The 25,124-nt window shown below is 35.7% G+C and overlaps 1 protein-coding gene across 8 annotated transcripts in view; it reads left to right on the top strand.

Annotated features, from left to right (window-relative positions):
- The window catches only part of RPS6KC1 (ribosomal protein S6 kinase C1), a 201,582-nt gene that overhangs the window by 89,087 nt on the left and 87,371 nt on the right, over positions 1-25,124 (top strand). For all 8 annotated transcript variants that reach the window (XM_034666861.1, XM_034666859.1, XM_034666865.1 and 5 more), the window contains 2 exons: positions 4,881-4,996; positions 12,421-12,513. In XM_034666861.1, coding sequence (XP_034522752.1) covers positions 4,881-4,996; positions 12,421-12,513 — 209 coding nt within the window. The remainder of the gene's footprint in view (positions 1-4,880; positions 4,997-12,420; positions 12,514-25,124) is intronic.

The raw sequence follows: 25,124 nt of genomic DNA, 5'->3' as shown, positions 1-25,124 counted from the left end.
CCACACCAGGCTCCTCCGCTGTGAGCCTGCTTCTTCCTCTCCCACTCCCCCTGCCTGTGTTCCCTCTCGCTAGCTGTCTCTCTCTCTGTCAGATAATAAATAAAATCTTAAAAAAAAACAAAAACAAAAACCTGGCATGTTTGACCAAGAATACAGTGGCAGAGGGGCTATTGGAGAGTGTTTGTTGGAGCAGAGAAATAGAGATAAGAATATAAGATGTGCCTAAGTAGAGTCTTATGTGGGGATTAAATTCCGTGCATATAGCAAAAATCAGGTATAGTCAAAATACTCTTAAAAATCCCTTAAAATTTTGCATAAAATACAGATGTAGACATACTGTCCTTCAAGTAATCTAACATTGTTAGTTTTTCCATCAGCATTGCTTTTCTTTTGTTGAGCCAACGATGAGGCATTAGCTATATTCTTTTTGGTGGCTATGGGTAGAATAACAGAATTGGAAGAACTACTTTTTATTCTAGTTTGTGAAACTGATTTTCACTAGTTCTGTGAATAAAAATGCTTTTTTGGGTTTTTTTATGGGTAAATGAGAAAAGGCCCGTGTTTTCCAAAGAAAGCCTTGATTAACAAGGATGTTTTGAGAGACCTCTTTTCCTCAGGAAGGCCCATTCTCTTTCACACAGTGTGAAATTTATACCTCTTTGTAGCTCTAATTTTCCTGTGTCCTTCTCTGTCATCTTCAGTCTCTTTCTCTCCAGTTGTACTCTGCTATCTTGTCTGATAGGCTCCCGTCTCAACTCTTAACGATTATTTTCTCTTCCTCTTTGTTCCATACTCACTCATACTTGTCCCATGCTCTCTTTTTTTCTTGTTCTACTCAGTAACAGCGTAATCCACTTCAAATTCAATCACCTGAAGCATGGTATCATAAGACTTGGTTTCAGTTTAGTACTTAGATTAACTTTTCAGCTGAGAAAGACATTCCACATCCTTGAGCCTTAAGTTCCTTAGTTGAATAAGGAAGGTAATATATCTCTTATAAACAGGATTTAATATAATGAAGGAGTGCCAGGTGGTGAATAAATTAGAATTTCATGATTCCATTATTTACAGACTGTGCCTTCTAAAAAACTTGGAAACTTAAGTCAGAGTTGGTGCTTTGAGACATGCAGGATAGGCAGTGCAGTGTTTCTGTGAATTTCAGGGACAACTTTGGACTTTCTCCTCATTTCTCGACAGCTACACCCTATTCTTTCACAGATCATATTCTTTTTTTTTTTTAATATTTTATTTATTTATTCGACAGAGATAGAGACAGCCAGCGAGAGAGGGAACACAAGCAGGGAGTGGGAGAGGAAGAAAGGCTCATAGCAGAGGAGCCTGATGTGGGGCTCGATCCCATAACGCCGGGATCACGCCCTGAGCCGAAGGCAGACGCTTAACCGCTGTGCCACCCAGGCGCCCCCACAGATCATATTCTTTAATCACTATCCATCCTCTTTCCTGATCAGAAATTGATAAGGTTGACGCAATATACATAAGACATTTTTTTCTGGTACAGTGGAACTTTTTGACATAAATCTTAGTAAATAATGGAAATAGGTTTTTTCTTTTGAATGCTAGAGCCCAGTGGAAATTCTTACTGTATCCAAATTATTAACAGAAATGTAGAGAAACTTAATGAAGGTACTGGTTTATCTTTAGATGGAATGTAAAATATGTACCCATTTTAAAAAGCATTTATTAAGTGTCTACCTGGATGTAATACTGAAGAAATAATGGCTACATCACCCAATATGGGATTAAAAGTTGAATTCCAGATAACCTAGTTTTCCTTGAAAAATAACCATTATGGGCTGTGTGTGTGTCTTAACATGAAGATTAAGAAGTTAAGGTTAGAGTCAATGGAAAATTTTTAATCAGTTAATATCTGTTAAAGTCATATTTACCATAATTTGATCAGTTAAAATTATTCTGGAAATCCATAGATTAATCTTTTCTTCCTAGTACTTCACAAACCTTAGTAAGCTTCCAGCAGTAGAAATCTGCAAGAGGTGATTTTCATCCTTGGCTGCTACTGTTGATCAGTAGTGGTTGTGACCTACTTTTATTAAGGGGCTGGTAGGGAAGAAGTCATAGTATGTATATTTAAGGTTACGTTTAAAAAGCCTTCCAGTATTCCATCACTTCATTGTTGTTTCCATGGAAGCAGAACCACTGTCAGCAGCAGGAGTCCATTTCAACTGCTGGCTTCCGGTTCTTGTTTCTGTGTTACTATGGAGACTGCCTAGAAAGCAGCAGAGATACCAAAAGTTTAAAAAACAATGATTTGATTACAAACTGTGGTTTTAACCCTAGCTTGAATTAAGGTGCTCCATAGTCTTAGCAGTTTTGAATTTCAAATTGAGACAAATTAATTTTTGTGAATAAAGCAGATTTTGAAGTTGTGTTAAAGCTTGTAATCACACTACCTGCAGTGACCGGTGCTCCTGATAATGGAAGTTGCAGAATCCATGAACAGTAAACTCAAAACTAAAGGACAAGTAATGTGTAGAAATAGTGAATGTTTCTTATTTATGTGGCACACTTTACCTTTACAACATGTTTCAATTACTTAGGTAACTTTCACAGATACATTGTATAAAAATAAAAGCTTGGGTTTAGAAACTCAGTGAATTTTAAGGACAGAGGCAGGAATCATTGATATTTTAATTTTAATTGACGTTTGGGGAGTTGGAGAGTTAATAAATGTAGACTGTTCATGGTTAAGAAGCAATAGAGATTCTCCCCACCCCCAAGACTAGTTACATTTTTGAGTTACTCATAAAGGAGAGAAGAGATGAAATATTAATGTAAAAGCTGTGAAAGGAAGGTTTTCCGTTGTTTTTTTTGTTGTTGTTGTTTGTTTTTAAGCAAAATAGCAATCCCAGTTTGGTTGCTGTTTTCCTTTAAGGGCTCTATTTAGTTGCGATTCTTCAGTTTGCATGTGAGAAAATCCACCTTTGAGCTACAGTAGGCAAAGAATGGCAGGAATGTAGCTTCCGCTGAAATCTGGGACCGCAGTCACACCAGGATTCCTATTTTTTTTTTTTTTTTTTTTTTGTCTCTCATAACTGCTTCTCTCTGTTAAATTCCTTCTTTCTGATTGGTTCTTTGCACGTTGGCAGAAACTAATGCTGGCAGTTCCAGTCCTCTTATTTCCAGCGTCAATAGCAGAGAGGGACTGATTGGCTCAGTTTGTGTTGGGTCAATTCCTCCCTTCTCCAACTGTGGCCAGGAGGGTGGGCTTCTGTCATTGGCCCAGCTTGTACCCAGCTTGTGACAGAGGGCTCACCCTTGACTGACTAGTAAGGGGCAGAGGGACAGAGATCAGAAACACGAATGCAGTTTTCATTCACACTGTGCCTTGTTAAGGGGTGAAGTGGTAGGGGAGAGGTGGAGGACTACGAAGGGGAGAAGAAAGGGCCATTCCCCAGAAGAAATAGAAGATGCCATTCTAAGGCAGAAATAAGGTTTTTCACTAGTAGTCTTTGGGGAGGGGAATGCCTGCTTTATTATAATTCAGTTCAGTTCACTTCAGCAACACAGGAAGAGAGAATCCCAAGATTGAAAACCTTTACAATTTAGTGCTTCCTGTATACAGCTGTCTTTGTTGTGGTGTCTTTTATGTATAGTCTCCTTTAATCTCTGTAGTCATTTGAAGTATATATTTAGAGAATGAGGAGGAGGGTCAGAGAGTTGGGGTGATTTATCATCGGTCACATGACTAGTGAGAGGCAGAGCCAGAATTTAGATAACCATGGTTTCCAGAATGTAATCAAGGGCACTTTCCATTGTTTGATACTTGCGTTTTGGTTAATTTCATTCAGAAGATGCATAGGGTGAATTATTAAAAAAAAGTACTGTGTATGAAGTGCTTTGATAAAAATGAGTCATGAATGTATAGAATATTATTTATGAAAGGAGCTTTAGAGATAAAAAAATACAGTGGTTTTCAAACTTTTTAACTTTCAGTCATGGAATCCTTTCTTCAAATGAAATGTTGTATCATAGTCAAATATATAAAATGGGTAGAAGCTTAGGATCTTTCCACTCTAGAGAGGAGAGAGCCCAGTACTTCATGGGCTGGACCACCTCTTTTTCAAGGTCCTGAGTTCTTTGGATACCTTTTGTTTAGAGAAACAGAGCCAGACAGGGTCTGGACCACCTCTTTTTCAAGGTCCTGAGTTCTTTGGATACCTTTTGTTTAGAGAAACAGAGCCAGACAGGGTCAATGACTTGTTCATCTTCATATAATTGTATATTACAGGGATTTCAATTACATTCTTCTTTTTCTCTATTTAGAAAGTTTTTATTTTAATTCCAGTTGGTTAACATACATTTCAATTACATTCTTATTTTCAGTCATAAGGCGGGTGACAGTTTGTTGTTAATGAAAAAACCACGAAGCTTACAAAAATCAGAGTGAATTCAGAGTTCCTAAATAATTTTATTCTCCAGTTTGGTGGTACTTTTAGAGCATATCAAATCCATGTCATGGCTTTAACTCCACATCTACTGCATTTAGTCCCAATTTGTTGAGTTGGACAATTGCATACTGCCTGGATGAGGCTAGTCTTCTGTCTGCGGAGCTTTTTATACTATATTTCTTATATATCAATGCCTCCTATAAAAGGTGTCAGGTTCTCTCTATATATTTAAATAGGAAAATTTCCGAATTTGGATAAATCAGATTTATGGTGGTAATTTTTAGACCTTCTAATACTAATAAATTTGATGTCTGTTCCAATTTTGAATCTCTCTTCTTTTTAGTTAGAAATGTGAACAAGTGGTGAACTGGGTAAAAGGAAGGTGATCTTCAGATTGGATAAAAGAAAGTTTGTTTATTTTTCACATGTCCTGGCTTTGTTTTCTCCTTTTAGGAGAGTCAAGCCCTACCCGTCGAGAAGCTGTGAAGAGAAGAACGGCAGAGTATCTCATGCGAGCAGAGAGTCTCTCCAGCCTTTATGGAAAACCTCAGCTTGATGATGTATATCAGGCATGTCTTATGTTTCATTTTATATTTTCCATAGCCATTTTTGCTGTCTTGTCTCTCAGTTTTATTGATAATTAGAATGAGAATTTTGGTTTTTGGAATTTTCTCAGTAACTTTCTAACAAGTTTGTTGGTGGGAAGAAAAGCATTAAAGTGAACCACCAGATGTGGAATAAAGCAGTACTTGCTTTCTCCTGTCCCTTACTCTACCCCTAAAACTCCAAGTGTAAAATGACAGTAATTTGTCTCGAATCTTATTTGAAATTTTTTTAAGGTCAACTAACTTTTTTTGTACAATTCTTGTACAGTTTCATTGATTCATGCTAAAACTAGTGTTTTAAACATAAGTCCTACAGGTAGCTGCTATCGATCACCTGGAATTATAAAGGCATAAATCTAATAGGGTTATTTAGATTATTTGGGACTGTCCTTACTTAGTCTGGTCTGGAAAGCAGATGAATGCTTAAAACATTGGAAACATTGTGGTTTATTCTTACTGTTTTTATGTCATATCTATCTGGATTTGACACATATCAAGAAGTAACTTTCTGTTTTTCTTCTTTATATAAACTAAGTTTTTTTCTGATACAATTTAAGAATTATATCTTCTAGAGATGGGAGAAAGTGCTTATTTTTTTAGTTGATCTAAGATGCAGGTGGGCTTGTTTATACCCCAGCTGTGTTATGAGAAGCCATGGAAGACTGGACAATTTTAACTTCAATTTCTACATCTGAATAATGATAATAGTAATTCCTTCCTAGGTTATTGTTATATTGTTATGTATTGTTACATATATATATATACATACATGAGCATGTGTGCACTCACACACCCACACAAATACTGCAAATCAAGTGCCTACCTCATAAAAAGACTAGCCTTTAAGCTAAGCTTATGAGTAGCTTAATAAGTTTTAGCCCTATTTTTCATCTCTTTCGCATACTGCTTTGTGTAATTTTTTCCATATTTTTAAATGCTTATATACTTTTTGACAATTATAACATGTCTTAATTTTCTAGTTTTAAAAATAGCCTGATACTTAATCTTGATTCATTGGACCATTAGACTTTTCGTTGCTGATTTTGAGTCCTTTTCGTTTTGTGTGTGATCTTTTAAAATATACAATTATCAAACAAATATTTATTATTGAGAATTTTCAATGTTAAGTGTTTGACTACTCTTTTTTTTTTGTTTGTTTGAGAAAGAGAGAGAGATAGGATGAGTGTGTGAAGGGGAGAGGCAGAGGGAAAGAGAGAGAATCTTAACCAGGCTCCACGCCCAGTGCAGAGCCCAGTGCGGGGCTTGATTTCACAACTCTGAGATCATGACCTGAGCTGAAATGAAGAGTCAGACACTTAACTGACTGAGCCACCCTGGTGCCCCTGACCATTACTTTTAGAATAAAAAAATTATGTTCTGATTTGGAAGTAATATACTTTTGCTGCTTGTTTTTATATAATGAATGTGTTTTAAATAAGATATCTGCTGTTTCATTTTCAGATTATTATTCTGTGTTCTGTTTTCTAATCTTTTTCTATTTTCTGTCGTTGTTTTAACTGTATTATTAAGTTTATTTTTTAAACTCCGTACTGTTTTATCTTTTTTAAATGGAATATTTATCTAAAGATTACTTTGAATTCGGGTCTTACTTTTTATGGGCTTGACAGCCCTCCTTGTGTACATTCTCACTTCCATTTTGGGGGACAATTATAAAAGTATTAAATAGGATGGCCTTAATGAACTTACTTGTTTTACTAATTCATCTTGTATGTAAATATTCTAACAGTTTTAGAAAATTACTAGGATTTTATTCTTTCCATTAATGTTAACTTTGAATGTTCTATCTATTCGTACTCCTTCAAACTCCCTACTTATGCAGCCCTGTTATAGTTTCCTGTAATCACTTCTGTGAACAATAATTTATTAAGTAAATAAATATATAAACCCTGCTGTATAGCTTTTGACTTGGAGAAAGGAACCATAAAGTATATCATTCAGAAATTCCCTTCGAGCATAACTTCTAATGAAAATAAAACAAAGGAGATCTAATACAAGAGAATTGATTGTATTAGATTATGTATGAATTCACTAAGCATTGGTTAGGACTCCCTATATATACATTATCAAACTAGATATACTTTGGAGTTATACAAAAGATAATGACACAGTCTCTGCTTTTGTAAACCCTATATAGTATAATTGAGGACCCAAAATATGTACCTCATTGAGGATACAAAATTTAGAGAGAATGGGAAGAGTCATGTAGAATAATGGGAACTTGTATCAAAAACTGTAAAAAGGACTACCCAGTGAATGAGATTTGATATGCTAGGATTTTTTTTCAACTCTTAGGCAAGGAAGCAAGAGAACAGTTTTTCTTGCTAGACCGAGGATGTTTCTCTTTTATGATTAATATTTGCTTTTTATTTCACTTCTGTATTTTATGCTGTTGAACCTGGTCCTTAGTTAGGTCAGGGGCATGCTTGATTATTTTCTTATCTATTATTTAACTTAAATGTCTTCTAGAGGTTCTTGATGAGCTTGGTGAATTCATTATTTCTTTCTTTAACCCTCTTTGGGTTTCAGTTTCAACCAACGCAATGAGAGGATCAGTATAAATGATTTCTAAGGCCCTTTTAGCTCTTAAATTCTGTGCAAAGCAGATATGATTTCTCTCTAGAATCCATGTGCAAATATTTCTTTCTAGCCTGGTTGATTAGGAAAATAAAGGAATTCCTTCTGGTTTTACAGTTTTGTGTTGATTGTCATTTTCCCCATTGGTGCAGTCCAGGTCATGACTCATTCCACCCGAGTTTTCTGTGATGATTTAAGCTTTTGCTTTATTGAATTTATTTATGAGACTCTTTTGTGGTAAATATAAAAGTTCTGAACTTCCCAGTCATTGATGGTAATATCCTTTTTAAAAAAGGACAGAAAGGAACAAAAGCACTCTTTGTTTTCTTCATTACTTCATTATTAATAGGCTCTAAGAAAACTTAAGGGGCAGGTTTCAAAAAAAAAAAAAGTGAACTTTGTTTGAAGCAAAGGTGAAGTCTTAACTGACGGAGACAGCGTTCTTTTTCTCTTCTTTCTTCTTTTTTTTTAATTGGAGATTCTTCGGATGATTTAAGAATTAATATTAAAAGAGGATTTTCCCGGAAAAGACTTGGAATAGCTTTTTTGCTCTTTTTGGCTCTAGGAATTTTATTTTATTTTTATTTTTATTTTTTAAAAGATTTTATTTATTTATTTGACAGAGATAGAGACAGCCAGCAAGAGAGGGAACACAAGCAGGGGGAGTGGGAGAGGAAGAAGCAGGCTCATAGCGGAGGAGCCTGATGTGGGGCTCGATCCCATAACGCCGGGATCACGCCCTGAGCCGAAGGCAGACGCTTAACTGCTGTGCCACCCAGGTGCCCCTGCTCTAGGAATTTTAAACCAAGATCATTGAAATTTAGAAAAAGACAATAAATGGTCTATATTTAGGACACAAAAGATTGTGTAGTTTCTAAAGGGTGAATACATTTTTTTACATGCCGTTAAATAAGGCGTGAGTGAAAATTAATATGTAGAATGCATGCCTTTCCTGAATATTTGTAGATTTTGAGTACAATTGCTATAGTACTGAAATATTTTTCTGTTGTGCATTTTGTTGACCAGTATTATTGATATTTCTGTTTTCCTTTAGAAAAGATTTTAAAATGAGTATTGTGTCATGTCACTCTTAGTGAGACATGGCTCAAGCAGCGATGGCAGTCAGGGGCAATCCACCTCAGTAATAGAACTGCAGTGAAGAGACATCCTTGAAATGTTATCTAAGCGAGGCTTAGGAAACCGGGTTGGAGGGTTAATAAGTTGCCAGTGAAAGTCTTGGCAAAAGCCAAAAATTTACAGATGAAGCCAAGTTCAGAAACTAGTCTAGTTAGCCCTCAGGTTTCAGAGTGTGGATTCTTGATATGTTTTTTGTAGTGCTTTCCTTTTACCCTTATCTCCCCATCTCCCCAGCCTCCCCCCGAAATGTGACTTACTCTTCATTACTTAAGGACAGGTAGCTAACCCTATTCCACATGCGGTTGGTGGACTAGCAGCATCAGCATCACCTGTTAGTTTGTTGGAAATGCAGAATCTTAGCCTCTCTCAGACTGACCGAATCAGAATCTCCCTTTTAACAAGGTTGTCTGGTGATGTGCAAACACGTTACAGTTTGACAAGTACCGCACTCATGATTGGTAAGAATGGAGGTAGATCTCAGTGAGAACAGGGATTAATATCAAGTGAAGAAGACTGTGGGCAGGATAAACAGCAACTTTAAAGAAATCAACAAAAACAAAGGTAAGCATCACTCAGCCATTTAGAGAATGTAGAACAGAAATAGTAAACAGATTTTATTGGTGTGTTTAATCCTCTGGTAATTGCTGCCAAGAACACTGCATTATGAGACAGAGTGTGAGATTAACAGAGATATCTGCCAAGGGCTTGAGCAGTGGAGTGATATGTATTTGCCATCTTTGGTTTTGAAGATTGTTGGATCATCATACATTCATATAAGACCCATCATGTATCCTCCCCCCACCACCTCGCCTTCTGTGTTTTGTTTTGGTAGAGATAAATACAAACATTCCTTGCTTCTCTAGGCATCTTCTGTTACAGTAGTTAATATATACAAGTGAAAATTTTACTTTTTTCATTAAGGAAATCAGCCATGTTTCCTAGAAATGCACCATATTCCCCCATCCCCCATTCCCTTAGCATTGGCTGGAGTTTCCCCAAACAATGTTATATTATTTTATAAGTAAGATTTAATCCTCTCTTATCTATTGTCTAGTTTTGTAATCTTAGATTGCTTAACCTTGCCGCTTCTCAGTTTTCTCATCTGAAAAAAAAAAAAAGAGAATGTTGGACTTGATCTCTGTCTCTTTCTGTTCTTAAAATTCTGTGGATTTATGTTTCCTTTAGCCATCTGAAAAAAGGAATAGATCTATAGGGATTCTACCCAATTTAAACACTGCATATAAGGAATGCAGGATTTTTTATTGATGATTTTATTTCATGATCTTTCTTTGTTCATTTCTCTGATCTTAAACTTTTATAGATAGTTAAAGTGGAAAGAGAACTTTAATGATCACTTTGCCTTTGGTCTTTCCCCATTATAATTTCACCATTCCCATCTTTGCAGAAGTAACCTTACTAAATCACTGTTTTCATTGGGTTGTTTCTCATACAAAAACTTGTTTTCTAGACTCTGGAGAATATGGTCCAGACCTGGCATTCAAGGCCTGTGAAAACTGACCGACCCTAAGTGGTGTGTAATTTTATTTTCATTTGTTCTACAATGTGAACGTTTTTTCCCCACCAGGCCAGTTTCCTTCCAGTCCAATATATAATATCCTTTTCCTAACCTAATTTCAGCATAACCTTTAAAATCATCTTTAGTTCCACTTCTTTCTGAGACATAATATACGAACTAGTGACTTATCTCTATTGTCTTGTATTTTTAAAAACTGTTTTGTTGTTATTTAGTTTTTCATGTATTTGGCTTATCTCCTCAAATAAATTATACTTCTTGAAGCTAGGGGATCATGCCCTTTGATGGTTTCTGTTCTCAGTTATTATGTACATAGTGGGCACACAGTCATTATTCATTGAAAGGTGCAGTAGAGATTTTATAGTTTGCTTCTTTGTTGTTGAGATTGCTACAGTGAGCTAGAAACTTTCTTTGGAAACTGAAAGATCCAATGACATCAGTGAGTAAGAAAGTATAAGGTAGAAATAGGAGATAGGAGACACCTGGGTGGCTCAGTCAGTTAAGCGACTGACTCTTGATCTCAGCTCAGGTCTTGATCTCAGGGTCGTGAGTTCAAGCCCTGCATCAGGCTCCATGCTGGGTGGCTCAGTCAGTTAAGAGTCTGACTCTTGATCTCAGCTCAGGTCATGATCTCAGGGTCATGAGTTCAAGCCCTGTGTCGGTCTCCATGCTGGGCATGGAGCCTACTTAAAAAAATTTAAAAAATAAATAACTAGGACATAGGGATGTTAGACTCATTTGGCAGTATTTTTAAAGATAAATGTAGTGGATCATTTAAGGTATTCTTTCCCTCTATAACTTTTCCTCAGCATTTCTCTTACCAAAAATCACAAGTAGCTCTTACTCTTCCTTGATAATAGTGACACTTGATTTATCTGCATTACTGCCTTCTGTTGTTTTCCTCCTCTCTTCTTCTGTTTTCCTCTCTCCTTCCAACTAACACGCTAGGTGCTGTATGAAGATGACTAAGGTGTATTTCCTGTTCTCAGGGAGCTCCGTGTCTAATGATACTGGTCTGCACAAGGACTTGAAGTATCAAAAGTGGTATCTCAGTAACTGTTAATCATGACATTTCATTAACCAGGATATTTATCTTCCATTCACGGGGAGAACAGTGTTTCCTGTATGTTCTGATAGACTTCTGACAACAAACAAGTCTGCTTTGAGGATACATTAAAGGCTTTGTGTTTCCTGTCATCCTTTGCAGCGTTACCATTTTACTATACAGATTAATATAACATTGCCTTCCGGTTGTAAATGACAAAGGGAGGTGTCTTTGGAGTTTATTTAGACTAAAGTCGTACTTTACTGAAGACCAATGGCTGGGGAGTTATGATTATTCTTTCATTGTGTCTGGTCCTGAAATATCCTTTCCCGTTTTCACCATCTTTTTTGTAGCCAACAGACCTAGTTTTCCACATCACACATGTTCAGATATTTTTTTAAAAAAATTGTTTTCTCTTGTGTGTCATCTCTTTTCTATGCTCAAACAACCACGATTGTAACAATTATTGCTTATATGATGGAGTTTCTTAATTTCTCACCGTTATTGACAATTCTTCTGGTTGAACTTGAATCTGCCAGTCCTCTTAAAATGCATAGTATATATTTGTAAAGTAATATTAAAGGACTATAGTTTAATGATGAGAGAGAATGACTTGTGTTGCCTTTTCCCAAGTTTATCGATTATTACATTGTTTTTTAGTACTCCCCCTTCTAAATTACTCTTGAGCCATCTGGGGTAAATATAGGGTTGTGATTGATGGTTGGCTCAGTTTTCCATTTGTTACAAAGTTTCATTATAGCTGTACAGTTTTGAATTGAATTATTGCTCTAGAAACTATCCCAGCTCATTATTTTTTCTTTTTAAAATTTTGTTTTCAATGTTGTCATGATTTTTTTACTTGCAACTTTTTTCTTGCTTTTTCTTTTTGATTTTCTTTCTTTTTGATTTTATTTTTTTTATTTTACATTACAGACAAACAGAAACTTCCTCCTTTCATCTTTCCGTTCTCTGATTTATGATAAATTTAGTTTCCTTTGGCCTGGCATTTGCTTCAGCAGGCAGTCTTCCTTCAAGTACCTCCCTGATTGATGTATAATCTTTGATATCTTCCATTAGCCTCCAGGATCACTAAGTTCAAGGCCCCCTTGGAACCTAAGGAGCCCTGCCGAGGAGCTGAAGGCCTTCAGAGTCCTTGGGGTGATTGACAAGGTAATTCTTCAGTGTCTCTTCAAGAGTTCAGTCATAAATCGACTGCATGCTGACATTATGTCTTTGAAGCTTTGGATCTTAAGGATATGAAACAAAAGGAGAAAATGACTCAAATGCATCTGCACTTTAAAATAACAAAAGCAAAAGAGAAAAAGCTTTTATCTAAGCAATTCATGTAAGGTCATGCAAAATATATCTGAGCTAAAGCAGAAGGTGCGTATTTGTTGGCATTCAAGTTGAGTAAGGGTTTGGTTTTATAAATCTGGTAGATCAGGGTAAAGATACACTTTTTGTTAGTTACAAAGACTTGTTAGTAATTTTCAGCATTAACTGGTATAGTCAAAAAGAAAAATGGCACTCTCCTAAGAACTACCATTTACTGAGTACCTACTATGTGCCAGGCTGGCTATTAGGCATTTTATATAAAACAACTTGCTTAGTCCTTCCCACAACCCTGCTTTTTCCATGCCCAGAAGTCACATAGCTAGTGTAGGGTAGTACTGGAATTCAAACCTAGATCTTTGTGACTCCAAAAGCATTTTTTTCCCTAGTACACCCCCCCACCTTATACACACATACTTTTGTATCTGGAATAAAAATAAAGAGATTAACAGAGATATCTGCTATTGAGTTTCCCCAAATTTGGTGACATCTCAGGTACGCCAAAATTTCACAGTACTGGCTGAGAGCGTACAAGTGTAATTTAAAAACCATACACAGTAAACCATGTTTTATATGTATTTATCAACCACCACCTTACCTTTCAGAGGAAAAGAAAATGCTTTATTTAATATTAAGGTATAAATTTAGGCTTTTTAAAAATATTAACCACCTTTTATGAAGCACCTTAGTGTTCATTTATAACTTACCGTCCATTGAGTACTTCTTATGTTAGGTATGCATGTGATTTGTTGCTACAACTGAACAATAAACAGCATATCTCAGGTAAGTTAGACAGAAACTAATGGTTTGTGGTATTCCGAAGGGGACGTTAGATTGGATATTACGTGAAGCTCTCAGTGTCTTACTAAATCTTATAAGCATCATTTTTCTCAAATAAATTCATATAATTGAATTTTGACTTCAAGAATTCTAAGCAGTCGTACTTTTCAGCCTGAAATATTTCTTTAACCATGTTTTCCCTAGCCTTTTCAGTTTGGAGAACATTCTGTTTGAGAGTACAGAGAAGCAAAATAAGAACTGAATAGTTCCTAGGTTCTTGGATTTCTGTGCAAGCAATTGCACTTTTTTGATGTAGTGTCTGTTCCCTCTCTTTGATGTATTTATTTTGATAAAGTATGACCTTTCATTGCTATGCTCTTATCATGAGTAAGTCACCTTGAAGTCCTGGTAATACCTGTGAGTCTCACAGGTTTATCCAAACAAGCACTTTCAGCAGTGGAGGAGTTCTTAAATTCTTTGCTGAGGCACAATTTGCCACTGTCTTTATTCTGTTAACCTGGGAAGTGTGTTTGGTGTTGAGAAGGTGACATTTAACTTTGTTTAAGTAGAGATAAAGAAATATGTATTTGGGAATTAATAAGCTTTGCAAATAAATTTTACAAGAGTCACTCTGTGTAAAAACATTATTAAATTTTTAAAAATTTGAATTATTTTAAGATAAATTCTTTACCATTTGGGTTTTAGAAACTGGAAGTTTGGAAGAACAGTGTTGAATACATTGAAATGGCAAATACACAAGATATATTAATCTAAGCCTGTACAGACCACAGTTTCTCTGATTCCGTTTCATTGCGGTATTTGTTCTTTATGAGTTATTTTCAATGTTATTGTCTATAAACTTAGGAAAATAAAATGTCCCTAGGAATAAGATTTTACAGACTTTTAAATAGCAAGTAAATCAAATCTGTTCATCAATATCTAGACTGTAAGCTCCATGAGAACAAGACCTTGTCTTTCTTGTTCTGTGTATTCTCAGTGCCTAGAATCATGCTTGACACATAATGGGTGCTTAATAAATATTTGTTGAAGGAATAAATTGAAAACTTAAATAATTTTAAATATATCATATATAGAGTGACACCTACTGGTGTAATGTGAGACTGCTCCCTAGTACCATTGCTCAAGACACTCTGGTATCTGTACCCGGACAGATAATAATTCCATAGCTATATCTTGGTCTAGTATTCAAAGAGAAATAAATGACTTTTTCTTCTGCAACTGGGATAACAAAATCCTTCATTAACATATATGCAACAAGGAATTTAAGCATTAGGGCTCTTGGCATATAAATAAACTGGTGTACATTTAGAAGCAAGAATGAGAGGTATTCAAAGCTAAAGGGTCATTGGTGGGGATGTTGTAGAAAGAATTCAAGCACTGGATGGATTTGACATTAGATAACTTCTAAAGATTTCTTTTGGCCTTCAGATTCACTTACACATAGTCTTCAGGTAGTAATAGCAAGGGAAAGTAGAAATTAGTGGAAAACCAATATTTTGATGAGAAGGATGGATTGCTACTGTTTCCAAATAAGTTTGTGCACGTGTGCCTGCAAACTTTTGTGTTCGTGTGCATGAGATACTTATATATACGGTGTGTATATGATTGCGCGTGTAAGGATTGTTTATATATAGGTAATTTGCAGTTGAATTAGAAGTCTGGATTGATCATTTGACTGGTAGTAGAATGCCCAAATGCGGGAGAGTTTCTGAGAAAGTTCATTATTCTATAACTACCAAAAGGGTAAAGATGTTTATAGTCTAGTAAATAGTAATGTACTAATGGCAGTTTCCTGGTCTTGATATTGTGCTGTAGCTAAATAAGATATCACCATTGGGAGAAGCTGGGTGAAGGGTACATGGGACTCTATTATTTTTTGCAACTTCCTGTGCGTTTAAAAAAGAGTTAAAAAAAAAAAAAGGCTTGGAGGACACTGACTTGAGCAGCAGAGTAATAATACCAGTCCAGTTAACTCTTCTGGGTGGCGTGTAGCTGAGTCCTCTTGTATGTGGGTGTGTGTCTAGTGTTTGCAGGGTCAACCAGTGAAGATAGGGGGATTGCTCAAATTCATTCCCACTCCTTAAAAAACAACTTCAGTAGGATGCTTGATCAATTGTTGTTACAAGAGATGCCACATACTTTGTAAAACTAAACACAATTACATTAAATGCCTTGGCGTTTTGTAATCACGATAGCTTCTCAGCTTTATCTCAAGCTTGGCAGGCAGAATTCTTAGTTTGACTTGCCATTGAAAGAGTATAATTTTAGCTAAAATATTTTTGAGAAAATTTATATAGATTGTTCAAATTGAGTAGATGCTGAGAGAACCTTAAAAAATAAGTACAGGGGTGCCTGGGTAGCTCAGTTGGTTAAGCTTCTGACTCTTAATTTCAGCTCAGGTTATGATCTCAGGGTCATGAGATCGAGGCCCACATCGGGCTCCGCTGGGCGTGGAGCCTGCTTGGGATTCTCTCTCTCCCTGTCCCTCTGCCCCACCTGTCCCCCACTCACATTCTCTCTCTCTCAAAAAAAAAAAAAAAAAGAGGGTGAAATAAATACTTATTTTTCAAGTTTCCTAAATACTGTTTTCTATGATGATATATAGATAAAGTGTCCTTATTAGGAACACAGAAGCATCAATATTTGGGTATTTGCTTATCAAGAGAACATTAGGTTGAACTGGATTAAGAGGAATTTGTCCTTTATTTAAACAGTGTGGCAAAAATATTACCTAAATGATATTAAATTACAAGTGTTGCACTTTTGCTTTAGGAAGATGGAATTGCTTATAGAAAGAGATCCTTTTCCATATTTTTTTCTGCTTAGTATAATTAAAACTCTGGATGTTATACAGAAAACAAACAATAAAAAAGACTAGAAACTAGAGAGTAGAAGGAAGACTGGCTAATGACCGTGGGATCCAATGACCGTGTAGTGGTAAATTCCCTGTACTATGTTTTCCTCACTGAGATATTCCAGACTAGTTGTTGGAGAAATGGGCAACTCAGCAAAGCTAACAAGAACAGACAAAAAACAAACTTAACAAAAAACTGCTCTTTCTAGCCAAAGGACTGTGAAATGGGCAGTTTCATAAGCCAGAAAACTTTTAGACAATAACCACTCTACTCCAGCCAACACTACAGAAAAACTTCAGCACTATCCCACTACCACTAGCAGAGGCCATGTGAGGTGTCTATACTTTCATCCTTGCAAGACTGCAGTGTGGTGCTGAATCTCTTCTATTAGGATGGTGTCAGAGATGGCCAAGTGGGGAGATCTGGAACTTCTATCCCTACTGGGCAGAAATGACACATATCAGTTGTGATTACTTGGGAGCCTGGACTTTTAGTCCCAGCTGGTAGTAAAGAGGGTCCCCTTTTCTTCCCCACTGAGGTGGTGTTAGAGGAGGCCTGGTAGAGATTCAGAATTTGACCACTACCCAGTGGTAATGAAGCCACCTCCCACATGGTATAAAGTGAAGGCTACATGAGAAGCAGTAACGAAGCACCTCTCTTCCCACCTGGGGTGTTATCAGTAGAGGTCTGAACTGCTACCTCTGCCTAGCAGTAACTAGGAGTCCCATTTTCCTCCCCCAGATATCATTTTCCTCCCCAAAGGGGGAACCTGAACTTCCACCTCTACCTGGGAGAAGCAAACTGATTATCTCTTTCCTCCATCAGAATCATGTCAGAGAAGGAATGCTAAAATAAAAATTTTTGCAAGATGCAGAGTCTTACAATATAATATCCAAAATATCCAGGTTTCTGTAGAAAATCATTGAGAATTGGGGTGCCTGGGTGGCTCAGTTGGTTAAGTGGTTGCCTTTGGCTCAGGTCATGATCTCAGGGTCCTGGGATCGAGCCCCATGTCAGACTACTTGCTCAACAGAGAGTCTGCTTCTCCCTCTCCATCTGCCCTCTCCTAGCTCATGCTCTCTCTCTCCCTCGCTCACTTTCAAATAAATAAATAAAATCTTAAAAAAAAAAAAAAGAAAATCACTGAGAGGAGACAATCAACTGATTCCAACACTGAGATGACACAGATGTTAAAGTTATCTGTCAAGGAGTTTAAAACAGCCATCGTAAAAATGTTTCAGTGAGCAATTACAACCACATATGAAACAAACAAAAAATAGGAAGTCTCAACAAAGAAATCAAAGATATAGAAGATATAAAGAAATAGAAAGATGTAAAGAAAAGCCAAGTGGAAGCTTTAGAGCTGAAAAATACAATTAGAGGCAAAAACAAACCTCAGTGGTCTCAACAGCAGAATAATAGGACAAATAGTGAATTTGAATATAGGACAATGGAAATTACCTAATCTAAAGAGAAAATGGGGGAAAAAGTGAACAGAGACAGGAACCTTTGAGACTAAATAAGAAATTCTAACTTGCGTGTCATTAGGGTCATAGATGAAGAGGAGAATGAGGGTGAAGCTGAAAAGTATTTGAAGAGGTAATGGCCAGATATAAACCTACGGATTCAAGAAGCTGAATCCAAAAAAAGGATAAATCCAAAGTAATCCATGGCAAGACACCTCATAGTCAAACTTCTTAAAAACTAGACAAAGAAAAGAATTTGAAAGCAGTGCGAGGGAACCACTAGTAATACCTATAGAGGAAAAACAATTTGAATGACAGTGGATTTCTCATCATAAACCGTTGAGTCCATAAAAAATAGCACACCATTTTTTAAGTCCTGAAAGAAAAGAACTGTGTCAACCCAGAATTCTGTATCCTGTGAAAATATTCTTCAAAAATGAAGGGGAAATTAAGCCATTCTCAGGTGAAGGAACACTAAGAGAATTTGCCACTAGTTAATTTATCCTAGAAGAATAGCTAAAGTAAGTTCTGTAAACACAAAGGAAATATTAAAAGTAGGAATCTTAGAACATTAGGAAGGAAGAATGAACAATGAAAAGGGTAAAATGAGTAAATACTTTCTTTTTCCTCTTGAGTGTTCTAAATTATGTTTTATGGTTGAACAAAAATTCTAACTGACCTATTTCTAAATGTATGTAGGAAAAAAATTTAAGACAACTATGTTATAAATGAGGGAGCGAAAAGGGATATAAAGAGAGATAAGTTTTCTGTACTTCATTTGAAATGGTAAAATGATGACACCGGGAGACAGTGGTCTAATGTAAATATAATAACTAGAGCAAACACCGAAAAAGCTGTAAAAAGAGATACACTTAAAAAAAACAACTATAGATAAACAAAATGGAATTCTAAAAAATGTTAAAATAACACACAGTAAGGCAGGCAAAAGAAAACACATGAAAAAAGCAGAGAGGAACAAACAGAAAACATAAAGGAGCCTCCAGAGCAAAGAAAATGGTTAGAGCCAGAGAGGAACATTATATGATGATAAGAGTCCACTAAGAACACACAGCAGTACTGGATATATATACACCAGACATCAGTTTGTTGAATATATAGTTGAATGAATACAAAGAACATATCAAAATTGATGGGAAAAAAATTGATGGGACACAGCCAAAGCATGCTGACAAAAATTTTTATAGCACTAAATGCTTGTGTTAGAAAAGAGGAAAAGTCCCAAATCAATAAAAACTCTAAGCTCCCACTCCAAAAAACTGAAAAAGAGCAAAATAAACCTTAAGCAAGCAGAAAGAAATAAAAGTAAGAGTAGTGATCAGTGAAATTGCAAATAAAAACCGTAGAGAAAAATCAGTGAAACACAAAGTTGGTTCTTTGCAAAGATAAGTAAAATTGATAAACCTTTAGCAAGACTGACAGAAAAATAAATGAGAAGACACAAATTACTTTGTCAGTAATGAAATAGGATAGTATTGCAGGTCCCACAGATATATCAAAAAGATAACAAAGGAATAGTACAGACCACCTTATACATGTGAATTTGATGATTTAGATGAAATGGACCAATTTGTAGAAGAATGTAGACTATCATCCAATATGAAGTGAATAATTTGAATAACCCTATTACTATCAAGGGCATTGTATTTTCAATTAAAATACTCCTAAAATGAAACCTTGAGGCTCAAATGGTTTTAATGGAGAATTTTACCAAATTTTTAAAGGATTAACACCAATTCTGCATATTTTTTTTCCAGAAAATAGAAGAAGGTGAAATAGTTCTCAGTTCATTTTATGAAGTCAGTGTTGTCCTAATAACAAAATCAGACAGTACAAAAAAGAAAATTACAGGCCAGTATTTCTCATGAATGTAGCAAAATATTAGCAAATAGGTATCAGCAGTAACTAAAAGGAATTGTGCACTGTGACCAAGTAGGGTTGATTTCAGGGATGCAAAGTTGGAATAGTGTTTGAAAATCAATCACTGTGGGCATTAAGGAGGGCATGTGATGTGATGAGCACTGGGTGTTATATGCAACTGATGAATTATTGAACACTACCTCTGAAACTAATGATGTACTATATGTTGGCTAATTGAATTAAAATTAAGAAAAAAAGAAAATCAATCAGTGTAATCCAACTACAGTAACAGGATAAAGAAGAAAAATCACATGATCATTGCAATTGATGCATTTAAATCATTTAAAAAACTCAGCACCAGTTCATGGAAAAAAAACTCTCTCTAAAAACTAGAAATAGAGGGGAACTTCTTCAACTTGGTAAAGATTAGCTACAGAAAACTTAGAGCTACTGGCCTACTTCATGGTGAATGACTGGATGTTTTACCCCTTAAGATCGGGAATAAGGCAGATCCTTCGCACTTCAATTAAACATAATACCAGAAGTTCTAGAAAGTGCTATTCAAGAAGATAAGGAAATAAAAGGCATATGGATTGGAAAGGAAGAAATACAGTTGTCTGTATTTGAAGATGACATAATGGTTTACAAATATAAAACCATTGGAATCTACCAAAAAATCAGAACTAGGAAGTGAATTCAGTAAGGTTGCAAGATAAAAAATCAGCATACAAAAATATGTTATATTTCTGCATACTAACAGTGAACACATAGAAACTGGAATTAAAAATATAGTACCCTTTATAGTCATAATTGATAGACAATTTTAACCCAATTCCTATCAGATTCTCAGGAAGGTTATGTGTGTGTGTGTGTGTGTGTGTGTGTATGTGTGTGTGTTGATGTAGGCGAGATTATTAAAAAATTTATATGGGAACGTATAGAAACTGTAATATCTAAAACAATTTTGTAAAAAGAATAAAGTGGGTATGATCACTTTACTTGATTTCAGGAGTTGCATTGCTACAACAGTCAAGGCTGTGTGGTATCAGTGTATAGGGAGACATATAAATCAGTGGGACAGAATAAAGGATGTATGGCCAGCCAATTTTGACAAAGGTACAAAAGCATTTCAATGTAGGAAGGATAGTCCTTTTAAAATAAGAGCGCTGAAGCAAACAAACAAACAAAAAAACCCCCCAAAAAACCAAACCTTTGGCCTGTATCTCACACCTATACAAAAATTAGCTCAAAATGGATCACACATTTAAATGCATAACGTAAAACTTTTAGAAGTAAACAAAGGAAAATCTTTAGGACCCAAGCCTTGGTTTGTAGAGGTTTTAGACATGATGCATGATCCATAAAAGGAAAAATTGACATATTAGACTATTCAAGATTAAAAACTTTGGGTCTGCAAGAAGCTTATTAAGAGGCTGAAAAAGATAAGCTACAGACTGGGAGAAATTATTTGCAAATTGTGTATATTACAGAAAACTCATTTAGAATTTATATAGAATTCTTGAAACTCAACATTAAAAACCCAAATAATCCAACTAGAAAATTACCAAAAGATATGAAAAACCATTTCACCAAATGAAATTATGACAAATAAGTATATGAAAAGATGGTCAACATCACTAGACATTAGAGAAGTGCAAAGTCAGATCACAGAGATATCACTATACACCTATTAGAAAACTTTCTTTGTAATAGCCCCAATGTGGAAACAACCAAAAATATCTTAGAATAAGTGAACAGTTAAACTGTAGTACATTAATACCATGTGATATTACTCATCAATAAAAAGGAATGAACTGTTGAAGCAAACATCTGCTGGGATGAATGCATGAGAGGTCATTATCCTGAGTGAAAAAAAGCCACTCTCAAATAATTATATCTTGTATGATTCCATATATGTATATATATATATATATATATATATACCATTTTCAAAGTGACAAAACTATGTAATATTTCTCTTCCTTCATTTCCCATAGTTCATTCTTTTTTTTTTTTTTAAGATTTTATTAATTCAACAGAGAGCACAAGCAGGGGTAGCAGCAGGCAGAGGGAGAGGGAGAAGCAGGCTCCCCGCTAAGCAGAGAGCCTGATGCGGGACTCTGTCCCAGGACCCTGGGATCATGACCTGAGTTGAAGGCAGACACTTAACCCACTGAGCTCCTCAGGCACCCCTCCCATAGTTCATTCTATTTAAGAATTGAGGTAATATAGGATGAAGACATATAAAAGAAATTGCTAATAAGGTAGATATGGATTAATAATTACAGGTACAGTTTATTGATTACATATTACATTGAAAGCTGATTTAACATGCTTCCATATTTTTTGAAAAATTTTATTTTGTTGTAATCTTTAAGAAATCATCCCTGTGAATGTTACTTTATAATAAATGTATAAATTAATCTGTCATATATATATAAGAAAACAATACATCCTACTACTGTATTGTTAGTATTTAGATTAAATATATATGTATTGTAAAATTAGTAGTTTACAGTACAATTATCAAATTAGAACCTGCAAATACAATATAACCATAGTTTCAATATATTATAGTATATTCAGCAGTACTATATGTGTAGATATATTTAAAATGAAGTAGTTTGTTACTGTGGTTTTGTGTGTAACATGCTACTAATAATTTTGGTGCTGAAAACCTATGTTTATGAACACTTAAAAATTCATTTAAGAATTGGGGCATCTGAGTGGCTCAGTTGGTTAAGCATCTGACTCTTGATCTTAACTCAGGTCTTGATCTCAGAGTTGTGAATTCAAGCCCTGCATTGGGCTCCACGCTGGGCATGGAGCCTACTTAGGGAAAAAAATACATTTGAAAATTAATGTCATGCCTTCTGGTTTCTGGTCTGGCATGGAAAGAGCTTGGAAGGCTCCACTCCATCTTAACAAGAAGTAGAAAGCTGAACGAACTGAAAAATCGACAACTCTTCTTAGATCCATTAGAGAAGTGAAGTCATAGGGCAAGTGGCTACCCCAGAATTGGAGAGGCAGGCATATACATACAGAGAATCACTGCTTACTAGAGTAGAAACCTATAAGCAGAAACCTACATGGGAACTAGTGCCTGGGTAGAAAACCAGACTGTAATTGACAAACTGCTGGTGGCTCAATGGGACAAGTCTGAGAGCTAAAAACTCCAGGGGTTGCCCCCATACTTTTATGAGTTTTACCTTTTGGAGCTCTATCAGGTTCTCACAGTGAGTGTTGGAGAAAAATCCCCTCAGGCTTTCATTAGAGAGGGGGGGAAAGGAGCCATTTTGAAATATACCAGAGCATTCTATTCTTCACAAGGCTTGTCTTCAAGAAAAATGATTTTTACCAGAGCCTAACCAATGAGGTTTTCTCAGAGCCTAACTGGCTTTGGGGAAGGGAAATACCCAGTTCTGGGCAGCTTTAGCCTTGGGTGTAGAGGAAAGGGAATACCCAACTCTAATCCCCGTCTGACCTTCCAGTGGAGGAAAGAAATACCCAACTCCAGTCCCCTGCAACCATTTAGTTCTACCTAAAGCTGGGGAAAATCTTACAGGAACTTGTGAAGTTCACAGCCCATGGCCATAAGCTTACTAAATGACTGAGACATAATCATAGGGTTGTAGAATTCTTTCCTTCCTCCAATATCTATCTTACCACATTACTAAAGGCCTATTTATTGGAGTTCCTTTTACGTAGTACATCACATACAACTTTCAACAAAAAATTGCAAGGTATGCTAAGTGGCAAAACAAATAAACAAAAAACCAACCCCCGCCCCCCACAACAACATTTTGAAGAGACAACAGGAATCAGAACCAGACTCAGATATGGAGGGATGTTAGAATTATCAGACAATGAATTTAAAACAGCAGTGATTAATATGCTGTGTGCTGTGACAGAAAAAGTAGACAACATGCAAGAACAGATAGGTAATGTAAGCATAGAGATGGAATTTCTAAAAAGAATTTTTAAAATGCTAGTGATAAAAAATAGTATAACAGAGATGAATGCTTTTGATTGGCTCATTGATAGATGGGGCAGGGCTGAGGAAAGAATTTCTCAGCTTGAGGATGTCAGTAGAAACTTCCAAAATAAAATAGCAAAGAGAGTAAAGACTAAAAAAATATGGAACATCCCAGAACTGCAGAATAACTGCAAAAGGCATAACATACATGTAATGGGAATACCAAAAGAAGAAAGAGAAAGGAACAGTCTGTTTAAAATAATAGTGACAATGTATTCAATTATGTATGCTTTGTGTGTGTGTGTGTGTGTATACTTATATATACTTGTGTGTAAGTGAAATGATTAAGAGCAATGATCAAGGGGTAGGAGAGATCAATTAGGGATATTTTGCTATTATAAAGTACTTGCACTACCTGAGAAGCAGTATAGTGTTATTTGAAAGTGGAGTTGAATTAGTTGTAAATGTGTATCGCAAACTCTAGGACAACCAATAAGAAAAGTGAAAAAAAGTATAATATGCTAAAAAAGGAAAGAAAATGGAATCATGTAAAATGCTCAAAGCCACAAATGAGAGAAAAAGAATGGGAGAAAAAATAGGAAAGAGAACAAGGGCAATGAATAGAAAGCAGTAAAAAAAAGTGTGGTAGGTATCCGACTTTATCAATAATTGTAAACATGAGTGCTCCAAATGCACTAATTAAGAGATAGAGATAGTCAAAGTTGATTAAAAAAAAGAAGAACCAACTATTTGTTGTCTATAAGAAACTCACTTTAAATGTAAAAGACACGTACAGATTAAAAGTAGAGGGTTAGAGAAAGATGTCATGTTCACACTTATCAAAGGAGAGTGGGAGTAGCTATAATAATTTCAGACAGGGCAGATTTCAGAGCAAGGCAGATTATCAGAAATAATGATAAAGGGGTCATTCTCCAAGAAGATCTAACAATTTACAGAGTATATGTGCCTAACAACGGAGCATCAAAATACATGAGGCAAAAACTAATAAAACTACAAGGAGAAGGAGAAATAGGTGAACCTACTATTATAGTTGTAGACTTCAACACCTCTGTATCAGAAATGGACAGATCCAGCTGGCAGAAAATCACTGAGGACATAGTGGAACTCAGCAGCACCATCAGTCAACATAATTGGATGTAGCTGAGCATCTATAGACTTCTTCATCCTACAAAAGCAGAAAATATATTCTTCTCAAGCTCACATGGAACATTCACCAAATTAGGCCACATTCTTGGTTGTAAAACACTACTTGACAAATTTAAAATGTTAGAAATCATAGAATATCAGTTCACAGTGGAATTAAACTAGAAATTGATAACAGAAAGATAACTAGAAAATCCCCAGATACTTAGAGATTAAATAACACACTTTTTTTTAAAAAGATTTTATTTATTTATTTGACAGAGATAGAGACAGCCAGCGAGAGAGGGAACACAAGCAGGGGGAGTGGGA

Source organism: Ailuropoda melanoleuca, chromosome 8 (assembly GCF_002007445.2).
Source record: "Ailuropoda melanoleuca isolate Jingjing chromosome 8, ASM200744v2, whole genome shotgun sequence".
Lineage (NCBI taxonomy): Eukaryota > Metazoa > Chordata > Mammalia > Carnivora > Ursidae > Ailuropoda > Ailuropoda melanoleuca.
Note: the sequence above shows the minus strand (reverse complement) of the source record. Positions and strands in the feature narration are given on the sequence as shown.